Consider the following 11,419-nt stretch of genomic DNA (forward strand, 5'->3'; position numbering starts at 1 on the left):
TAATAGGTTGAAAGGGTTATAATGTTCTCATGACAGTTACTTCTCGTCCCAGTGATTTACAAGTAGTGTTACTGTGCGTCTCTCATGCAATTGCGATGCCTGACTTACTGAACAAATTCATTTTGCATTCGAGACCTTATTACCTCCCACAATGTGTGAGTTGTTGGAAGATACGCGAGTGCCGCTTCATGCGTTATGGAGTATATCTTCCCTGACCGAGTATACTATACATATTCTCACTATTTACATGCAATATCGTGCCAGTCACGAGAGAGCTTTCATCTGCATGCTTCGAGTTCGTATACATAAGTAAGCTCGAATAGTGTATGTATGATTCAATATATTAGGGCTATACTAGCTAATCTTGATGAGCTCAGTTCCGGTATGTTTTTCTCGGGTATATACCACCTAATGTTTGATTTGGATTATTATACCCCACTGATATAAAGTAGGTCCGGGTGTGCTATGTACAGTATTAGGGCAATAAGAGGTACGGGACAAACCCACTATGGTGGTTGTTTGTACACATACTTGTATACGTTCGTATTTTAATAATCAATGTATCTTACCCTGTTGCTATACTCTGCTATTTTGCGTTGCTATCTCTATTGCTTTGACAGATTGGCTTGGAAGTGAAATATCATCTCAAGTTCATCTAGCCGTGTCAAGAGGCCACGCAGGCGCAATCATTTATACAAGATCTGTCCCCTCTCATGGTCGAGTGTATGGGGTCCTGCGTCTGTGCCCCGTTATAATGTGGCTGCTTGTTTTTACTGATTTCTATTTAACCCTAGTTGCATACCCGCAATAAAACAGGTTGTCGACTTGAATATCCCGAAGAAAACACCTGTAGAATATCCCTAAAAAATTTATCATTAAGGTAATATGTCGGAGCGTGCCTCTGCGGGTCAGATACGCCGAGCCTCGGGAAGGAGCAACACCGCACACCTACGCGAGTTGGTGGAATCAGGATGGACTAGGCAAGATCTGGACAATATGGCCAATAGCCAGGAAGGCAAGGGTGCGTTGCATCTGGCTGCATGGCAGGGATCCCTTGGTAGCATTGATTATCTGGTGGAGGAGTTGGGCTGTGATATCAATGTTATCGCACGCGGCAAGTATAGCTATGGCAAGACTCCTATATTCTTCGCGACTACCCGAAACAGGAACACCATGGTACGGCACCTGCTGCAAAAAGGTGCAAATGTCAAAGTAGTGAATAACAAGGGCCAGTCGGTGCTGAGTATCGCAAGCTCGCATCTGACACCGGAGACGATCGCCCTTGTGCGCGAAGCTGAGGAGAGACAGACGGATATAGAGTGGACTAACTACCGCAAGACACACTCGGATGGGGAGGTGTACGGTGATTTAGACCCGAGATTCCTAGAGCGGCCTATCAGGGCCACAGACGTTGTGACGGATCTGGCTGTGAACCCCACAACTAGGAAGTCACGACTCGAGAGCTACAGCCGACCCGACAACGAGAGGGCGAATGGCAAGGCTCACAATAAGGCGCAGAAGAGGAAAGGTGAGAAGAAGCCGACACCGCCCAGCGCCGAGTTACTGATCAAGTACGAACGTGTGTGGGAGCAGTTGTGTGGTGTGCTGAAGGGTGTAGGTGTAAGTACAGGGGACGTCCTGAGTGATAGTGTGAACGTACAGTCTCTGTCTGCGAACAAGAAACTTCCGGATACAGAGATTCATATCAAGTCGGAACGTGCGCGAAAGGTCAGTATAATGGAGTATGGAGTGGGGGCTGATGACAACAGTATTGCGTGTATTGTTAGTGCGCATAGTGTGGGTCATAGTACAGATATCGTTGGTTCTGCGGCACAACAAAGCACAGTCGCGTCTGATCCCTGTGTCTCAGAGGTTGACAACAATAAGTCCCTGTTTGAGTGTGAAATGGCAGCCACTACCTTAGCCTATAAAGCAATGAAGAGTGGTATGTTTGGTGGCAATCTTACAGAAGTGCGGTGCGTATCGATCGATTCCAATTTGTCCGAATTCGATTCGTTTTTATCGTATGAAGGCGATAAGAGCTCGACGGATGTGGTGTCTGTTGGTTCAGGTGATCCGCCCACGCCGGCCGCCAATGGCCGTGATGGTCTGTATACACTTGCTTCACAGTTTGGTAACCTAGATATAAACGTTGAGCCGTGCCCGGTGAGTCTGGACACCGCTTTAATCAGCGCTGCAGTGCCACTGTTCGTGCAGATTGTTCAGTTAGAAGACGCCTTGCGCCGGCCGTGGATCCCCACTGCCACAACACGGCTGCAAGGTACTACCCATGGGGTTGTTTTGTTAGACACGGCGATTGCGTATCTGGAGATGCCAATCGCGCAGGACAATGAGGATAGCGATGCCGATACGAACTCAGAAGAAGTAACGCCGAAGGGCCAACAGGTGGGTGTGATGAAGCCTGGGATGTGCGAGAGGGGTGTGAAGTGTACTAAAGTGGTGCAGGCTGTGAAGGAGAGTACTGAGATTATGGACAAGACCGTGTCAGAGTTGGCTCAAGGGCAGGATACAGCAGGGAAAGTCAGCGTGGAATGCCGGACAAGAGATTTGGTACTGCTGAAGAAATGGCAGCAGCATGTATACAAGGAGCACGAATCGGATTCCACAACTGGCTCACCGTCGCCGCAGCTGACACGCAAACAACGCCAACAGCGGAAGCAATCACTTGACGAATTCAATACGACGTCTGACTGGAAACGTGCTCGTGAGGCACTGAAGGGCCTCACTACTGAATTGTTATGTGACAGCGCTAAGAGTGGCTCGGTCTTGACACTACCATCGCCAGCGACGTTTGTGGATGGGACGTCTGATCTGGCACAGTTGGAGGAGCGGTTGTACGAACACATCCGAAGGTGCGACGACAAGGGTATGAGGGCTGTGGTCGCTTTCGATACAGAATGGGCGGGGGAGGGCGATGACGTAGGACTGGCTACGATCCAATTGGCCGTTGGAAACACACAGACACAAGAGCACAGTATCGAGTCTTGGATAGTAGATCTTCTGAGTGAAGAGATTGAGGATGACGCGCAGGCATTTCTTTCCTGGTTATTTGTCCATAGTGGTGTGTTGCTGGTGGGGTTTGCCATTGGCCACGATCTCAACAAGCTCAACTTATTCCTACATCGTCGTGTGGATACTGATGACCGCTTAGTTGCACCAAGCCATACACATAAAGAACCGAATACATCCGAATGTGACAGCTGCTTATTAGACCTACAGACTGCCGCACGCGTGGAGGGTCTGAAGACGGGGTGCATGCCCGGGTTGAAGAAGTGTTGCCAACATTATATCTCCAACACTCGCGCACTGGATAAGCGCGAACAAAGGTCTGACTGGGCACGGAGACCCTTGTCGGCGTCACAGTTGGAGTATGCTGGGTTGGATGCCGCGGTCCTGCTTGTGCTGCTGTCGGCGATGGATCGGAGAATATACCACGGTGACAGCTAGGAAGCTTGGTTGAGCGTGAGGATGCAGAGTAAATTTAGACGTAGTCTTGATTGGTTTGATTAGCACATCTCAATATATCTCATGATTTAGAAAACTACCTCTGTGTTCCATGTGTGAAAGCAAGATTGCATTGGGATGCACACTGGGTATCAAGTAAAGGTGGCGGTTATAGGTCATTGAATATGTCGGAAAGTATGTGCAGTGATTTCTGAGAGGTCTGGTTGACCGAGATGATGTACATTAAAATCATAATAGCATCATTGTTTGGTACTCAATCCGGTATAAACCGACATTCTAGATGATGGAGAATGATGGTAACATTAGGTGGGATGCCCAGACTACATTGTTAATCTAGTTTAGCATACAATATGACATACTTCGGCATTTCAGATGATATGTAATATTAGTATATTTAGGTGAGGTACGCAGACTATCTGTGCGCTTCACAAGTGTGTTGCACAACGAACCCGTATCACCTGACGACGGAGATCGGAGGTCAGCGGATACATTGCATAGTGACCTCTCTTATCTCTAAACCACAACTGACGCATAGTCTATAGTGCTCGCGATACGGTGCGAGTGTTTTGAGGTGATTGCTGGCGATTGTCTGCAAGCGAGCTTTGACGGCTGCACAAAAATCCGAATGTTAATTCGGATTTCTATTGTAACTGTGACTAAAGCACTGACCGGAGCTTCGTATAATATTTTATTTGTTTCAAACTAACTTGAGAGCGAACACGCCAGAACTTTAATGTCTAGGCACAGTGGCTACGACTTCATAGCTTCAAGTGCGTTTCATACAGCTTGCACTATTTATATACTCGATAAGTAATTATAGGATGCCACACGCACGTCATACGTTGATAGTGGTTGACGCTTGCATTCTAAAGTATTCCTAGACTCTCACGCCTACGTACAACATACAGCACATTTTTTGCTTTTGACATACGTAGATACTAGTGTTGACTACTCTGTTGATGTGCTAACTATTCATGGAGACTAAAAAAGATAATACACGCTTAAATCATTCCAAAAGAAAATTTTCATCACGAGGAGTCTTGCTGGCGATTTCAGTGGTGTACGGGTTGGCAACTCCATAGCTCCACAGCTCCCAGAACTTGCACCGTAGAGCTTTCACTCCCTGTGATTATGGATGTGCGAGCATCAATAAGTAAGGTGAAGAAAACGGTTCATATCAATTGTTTATCAGTGACTACAGTCATGACTCGCAAGCACCATACGTGCATAGTCAAGGGTATCGAGCTAACACCAACCAATTAGCCATACCTAATTCGCTTCTATGACAGACCAGTAGATTCCTATTTGAAATGATTGTGTAATCTGGAAATTACCCATATGCCAAAAAACAAAACATAGATACTCGACATACTTTTTTAGACTCTAAACTGATAACGAGCTCCATATTTGATCCTGCCGAGTTGTGCGAGAGATTCGCACTTCCTGTCAAACCTATCGTTTTGTCAATAACTACAAACTTAGCATGCAGCTTGTGCATACCGGCGAAGCCATTGAATAACCTGTGCAGAAGGGTACAAAGTAGACATTGAATGACAATTGATCCCACCACTAGTATAGAGCGATGCATAGAAGCTATGTATGATATCAGCCTCAACATGATATCAAACTGGAAATGCACGCAACCTGATTTAGGGTTTAAACGCTGTTCCTGATTTGAGCAATATTATACTTTGACTGCTAACCAACGAACATTGCCATCACTTGTGTTTGTTGAGATTCAAACATATTTGGACACTGCAGTACACCCCATTGCCCGATACCAGACCATACGTGCAAAACCGAAGTACCACAGAAACCTTCGTGTACAGAAAATTCAAGCTGTGGGAAATACACGGGATGTGTATATCTATAAACTAGTATACCCAATCCCAGACGTGTACTCACCTGACATGTGCTCCGTGACGTGCAAGTTTGTTGACCACTTTCTTCTTCTTGTGATTCTCTACAAAATCAGCGAGAATAAACACTTCCACACCCCGTTTGATAGCGTTTTTGAGCGCTTCCACGGCAGCCACATCGCTGAACTGTATTCGCATTAATGGGCGGGAGACATATTATTAGGTGATAACTATACAATCAAGCATAGAAACAAGGTGATAAGCATGCACAGTGCAACATAGAATAGACCAAAGGAGAGATTCCTACTGGTGTGCTGCCATACGCTTCCCAGGGCCTTGCTGATCAATGGTCAAATAGCGCCCATGATTTTAAACGCGCTTCACATGCAAGACAGCTGGAGCGAAAGGTAGATCCCCATTCGACTGAAACACGGGCATTTGTGCCAAGCAAGAATTCGACTATCGTTAAGTCGCAAATAGACCAATACAACAGCACACATCATCTCGATTCATGCCAAAATCATCCACGACCTTCATCACGCTAACTCCCTAAATTCGTAACTGAGACGTCGACAAATTCGAAAGAGAACCCCAAACGACACACCTTGTAACAAACTATGACAATCTCTTTCTGCGCCATGTTGAAGTGCCTGACGTATTCCATGGCCGAGTTGATCTCCATCGATGTTTTGACACTCAGGAGCGCCCCAGCCTCCATCACACCAGGTTTGTAGATGTGCGCACACTTATCCACATGTTCTGTATTGCTTTTTTTGGCCACGTGATACGGGTAGCCGCCTGTGTGTAATGTAGGTGAAGGATTTAAGCCCTGTGCATGCGATGTAGGTAGCCGAGGTGAAACACCTGTCCTATACACCTTGAATGTGGATAATGTGACACATCTTGTGCGTGTCTGGTATCAAGGCATAGCCGTGAGCTAATAACCACATCGAACGATATTGTCATCCACGCAAAGATTCATTTGGTAACCAGATGGGCCATGATACACAGTACACTCAGTACTATAAACCAGGGGCTGACTAACCGATGTTCAATTATTATACACAGTACACTCAGTAATATAACCGAGGGGCTGACTTACCGATGTTCAATTTACAAAAGCACGAGCCGAGGCGGCGTCACTCCACAGATAGCCCATGGGAGGAATATTTTACGAAGCCACACCAATAACGACTGAACCAGTTTCATCACAAGAATCAAAATCCGTATCGCATTCTCATATATGTAGCGCTGCAATCACCAAATATCGTATCCATGGATTCCATACACCTTAATGAAGAATGGGTGTCAGCTTCAGGATTAACACCTAATACTAACAATCCTGAACCTCATTGCTAGTGTACATACCTGCACCCACTTCAGTACTGTGTTCAGTGTCGACCTCGTGCGCACTCTCGGCTTCGTGCATATGCTCGTGGTACTTCCTCATAGCCTTCTTCATCGCTTTCTTTTTATGGTGTCTGTTAGTAGGATCGGCACCCGCTGTAGCGTGGTGGAGGTCGGTTGGTTTGTGTGTACAAAGCTACAGTGTAAACGCATACAGGTCTGGTGGCGTGTGCAGCTAATTGTTATTGTCGATCACACACGAACAGTCAAAGGGGTTGGCAGCAGTGTTTCTCGGCGGAATAGGATGGGATATTTATAAGAGAATATAGATTTGAGCAAAGACCACGTACTAATTCACAGCAGGGCAATACCGGCGGTCCGGATACCCTTTTATTTTAATATGTAAAGGTGACAAATATAAACCGCACAGGTGACTGATTGAATGATTGCCAAGTACAAAGCATATCTCCAACGTACACAACCATGTAGATATCATTACTTGATATGCGGGCGTTTTCAAATCAGCTAATAATGAAGTGTGAACATAAAGGTGTGCTATACGAAGGCACAACAAATTTTGGATAGAAACTTGTTGGCAACGCAGGAGAACGTGGCAATTAGACTGTACAAGACAATCATGAACATATAGCACTATTCTAACACATCTAGTACTGCAGTGTCACTGATTAAAATTCACATCCTTAATATGCCGTGTATTAATCTTAACTGAGAAAGTAGTGACTCTGACTGTAGTACGTTATGTAGTACGTTGTGCCGAAATTGAACTTCAAATACTATTTAATTCATATAAAACATATAAAAGGATTCCTTGTGTTTTATAATCGCATTATGGAGTGCACTTTACGGAACACCCAAACCTAAATACATTACGACGATACTTAAGTCACACAAAGGCACAGCATTTATATCATTCATGTGCAACACTACCTTAACTGATTGAATGCTCTGTGGTTGAAATGCCATCGCATTATGTAGTACACTCTAAAGAATATCTATCATATAATAACCGAATTCGAGACACTATGTCCAGATTTGAGATATACGATACCTAAATTATAGACGTACGATACCTGATGGATAACTGTTTAGCGCATAAGGAACAACCGAGCCGGAGTTCTCAGCGATCGCCACATCATGGTGGTGATGCTCTATGTCTACAATCAGTGCACCGACAGCTATCGTCGTCATCACACCGCACAAGTAGCTCACAATCAATCCGATGACAAGAGTTTTCAGGTTAACTGCACGACTAACATGCGTGTGTTCATTTGGTGGTAGAGTATCAGCGTAGGAGGGGGGGGCAGGCGAAGCTAGAGATGAGATATGGTCCTCATCATCCCCATGCGAATTCAAATGGGTATACTTGGCTGGTCTCAGCAAGGTCTCGTTCTCGGCTCTGCCATTGCGTAACATGGTGTATGAAGATATGTTAAACACGTAGTACGCAGATCGTTGTAGACTCTATCCCTAAGCCACAAGACACTCTTTGTCTCTATATACACACCAATATCAACTTGTAGCTACAAGCCTATAGTTCAGTACACTACTACCTATATCACTTCAGGGTAACGTATTCCGTTTTATTTTAGCGTATCTGATCTCCAGCTACGCGAGTTTCCACGTATCTTTTTATACGTCAGAACTATTTGTCCAGAACGCTCCCAGGAGTCATCGGAATTCTGTAGTCATGTTTTTTTGAATGATTCGTCACATTGTGTGGTTTCTTCCAAGAAATATTTATATGAAAAAAGGAATATATTTATAGGGTGTATAAATAGACCTGCGGTATGTATTTGAAATACCGACAGATATGTTTTAAACTCTTCTACATACATACAAGTTCTCACATATTTTTGTGTCTTTATTTAGTTAAAAGATTACGACAATGTTTGCATTAATTACCCCTCTCTTTTTTTCTCTGAAGCACGTTTCAACACTTTCATCAAATAAACATCGACTTTGCGGCTGATGTGGAGGCAGTGAGGGTGGCTGAATTTCTGTGAACCATATGTGATATACAAAAACAAATAGTTATACTACACTAAACATAAACGGTGTCAGCGGAAGCCAAGTTGATGCGAGTAGACGACGACACGCTTACGCACGTATAACACGAACGCACAACACGCAATTTTATTCAAGATGTCAATACCTGCTCCTTCATTGGAGGTACGTATACATATCTTAAGATTGTACCGACAGCTGCTAGTGGCTGGAAAAAGCTTGAAGCTCACCGACAAGGAATACTACACAAACACAATCAAAGATGAATTCAGAGACAATATGTATATCACAGACGCCAAGGAGATACGCTTTCAGTACTCGAAGGGTAGACGATTCTTACACAATGATATGGGTGGGTTATTGTAGATCGGAACCTGAAGGTGTGGCCAGGGGGAATCGTGATGCGCTCTAGTCCAAAAACATAGCCGCATACCCACAAACAATTACACACACATATATATATATATATATATGTGTGTGTGTGTGTGTATGTGTGTGTGTGTATATATATATATATATATATATATATATATATATATATATATATATATATATGCTGTGTACAACTTTCACTGAACTATATGATCAATTCCTAAGTTCATGGTGAGCCAACGAAGGGGTATGCGAGTTGCCAAGGATAGCATGTATCTGGATTGCAGTAATGCTATTTCATTGTATTACCCTAACATACATCGTAGGTTGAATCAAATGTAGTGCGGCTATTCGGAATAGCGGACGTTGATGGATACTATGCAATCTTGGTTGCCTATATACCTTAAGGGTACGATTATATATACATAGACTCCTAGGTGTATAATTGGACAAAACGATTTGATCGTGTACCCTGAGTTAGTTCATTCTATATAGTTCGACTGGCCTGGGTAGCGAATGCTGATTAGTTCAAGTGATCCCTGATAGCCTATATAGTCGAAAAAGACGATCTCAAATTGCGTAGACCTCTGGTTGAAGTATCAGACGAGTTGATAGTGAAAACGGGGCTGGTTATATGCTGGTTATATGCAGAGTATGTAGCACACATTACCTATTCAGTACTTGTTGACATTCCGGTGCGGGTCAGCTGAGGCGATTCACCTGAAATAATTCTTGTAGATGTTAATGTACAAGAATGGAGAGCGCAATTGCAGACAGATCATCAAATGGCGAGGCAACGAGCGCGCATATACAGTGATGGCCACAGTGGGATTGTATGCTGGTATCTCATGCGCAACGACTGTAAATTTTTCGGACGGCACGACGGCTCAATTGACTGCATATATATTAGGATGGCTACGAGAATGTATTGGATACAATCAGACACAACAAACAGAATCTATCGCTCTAGCTACACATAATAGCGCGCGAGTAGAGTGTGAGTTTGTTGGTATCTCTGCGCAGCCACTTTAAAGTTTTCGGATGATACAACCCATATGCCAAAGTTATGGATAGTCGTCGAGTATAGTTGTGTTGTGATGTGCTATAGGCACAAATATCAAAACAGTGTGTTAAATAGCGGCCTGTAAATCGCAATTATTACGACTACAACGGATTGGCTCTCCATATCTCTGGAGCTCTGGTCATTGTTTCGTTGTCGCTTTTGTCTAGAGCTTTATAGTGGCATACAAGGCTCATTTCGAAAGGGTACATGATCCGCTATACACGCGTGAGCATACACGAATGACGAGATCTAATTCGAGCTTTATCTTAATTGGACAGACTTTACGATATTAGACGTGGTCACAGTTGACCACAGCGCACTGGCGGATGTGTGTATTGAGAACTGCGATGTGAAGTGACGAGAGGCGAGGCGAGGTCATGAATAGAGCACCAGCAGTATTCTATTAGCGGAACCACTTTAGCAAGCTGGTGGCTGCCTAGATACACCTGGGAGACGGATCGTACCAAAAGTTGGGTAAAATCGGCAATCTTGCGATAGCACAGCTCCAAGATCGAATAAATATGTCCTATCTATCTAAAGAAAGGGATGATCCACAATGTTATTTATCAAAGGAATACTGTTGATTTTTAAATAACAATCGTACCAGCTGTAGTCTAGCTGGACGTGAAAAAGCTGTACACACATAGCAGCAGGCCGCAGGGAGAACAATCAAAACATTCGTAACAATATTTTTTTAGACCAAATTGAGGCCCACTTCCTGGTCACGATTCATAGCGAATCAGATTTCGTACCCACAAATTGCATTCCAAATATTTAAGTATAATTTAGAAGGCTATTTGATTCCTAACACTTCTGCTGCTCCAAAATTTGCACTTGTGTGCTTACTGCTTCACTGCTGTGAGTCTTTGACAGCTTTCACGCTTTCAGCTTTGTGATGCATTGCTTCTACAGTTTACAAATTACAGTCACAAATAAATAGATAATACGTGTATGGACGGTAGTCACGACAAATATTTGTGACAACCCACTATTGCAGTGCTACTTCTTCGAACAACGCTACAGAAAACAGGTACGTGTTGGCTATGGAATGCGTATCCGTTTGGATCGTGAGACAGTAAAGACCATTAATTTGTGTGTCGATCGGCGACTAAGCTTACTCGCCAAGAATTAAACCTAAACCAACGAGGCCAGTTGATTTCTCTGGACCTTGATAGAAGTTATGAAAGACATTACGTACTTCTGTGTGTGTGTTTCAAAATATCCACTTCGCTAACGCTTTATACTTCAAGAGCAGTATATATATATA

General features: G+C 43.9%; 2 protein-coding genes across 2 annotated transcripts in view; one reads left to right on the top strand and one right to left on the bottom strand.

Moving 5' to 3' along the window:
- The window catches only part of SARC_02130 (hypothetical protein), a 4,526-nt gene extending 796 nt beyond the window's left edge, over positions 1-3,730 (top strand). The window contains exon 2 of the mRNA XM_014304108.1: positions 817-3,730. Within this exon, the coding sequence (XP_014159583.1) occupies positions 886-3,468 (2,583 nt within the window). The 5' untranslated portion in view covers positions 817-885 and the 3' untranslated portion in view covers positions 3,469-3,730. The remainder of the gene's footprint in view (positions 1-816) is intronic.
- Positions 3,731-4,154: 424 nt separating this feature from the next.
- On the bottom strand, positions 4,155-8,304 carry SARC_02131 (hypothetical protein). The gene is made up of 6 exons (XM_014304109.1): positions 7,784-8,304; positions 6,714-6,848; positions 5,950-6,143; positions 5,392-5,531; positions 4,859-5,006; positions 4,155-4,609 (listed from the first exon to the last, which is right to left on the bottom strand). Exons 1-6 carry the CDS (start codon positions 8,124-8,126, stop codon positions 4,493-4,495), a joined length of 1,077 nt encoding a protein of 358 aa, XP_014159584.1. The 5' UTR covers positions 8,127-8,304; the 3' UTR covers positions 4,155-4,492.
- Positions 8,305-11,419: the final 3,115 nt, after the last annotated feature.

The sequence above is a fragment of the Sphaeroforma arctica genome, assembly GCF_001186125.1.
Source record: "Sphaeroforma arctica JP610 unplaced genomic scaffold supercont1.93, whole genome shotgun sequence".
NCBI lineage: Eukaryota > Ichthyosporea > Ichthyophonida > Sphaeroforma > Sphaeroforma arctica.

Coding starts and splice junctions, on each gene's coding strand:
- SARC_02131 (XM_014304109.1), bottom strand. CDS start 8,126: ATGTTACGCAATGGCAGAGCCGAGAACGAGACCTTGCTGAGACCAGCC. Junction 6,849..7,783: donor GCTAAACAGTTATCCATCAG/GTATCGTACGTC, acceptor ACCACGCTACAG/CGGGTGCCGATCCTACTAAC. Junction 4,610..4,858: donor TCAGTTTAGAGTCTAAAAAA/GTATGTCGAGTA, acceptor CCATAATCACAG/GGAGTGAAAGCTCTACGGTG.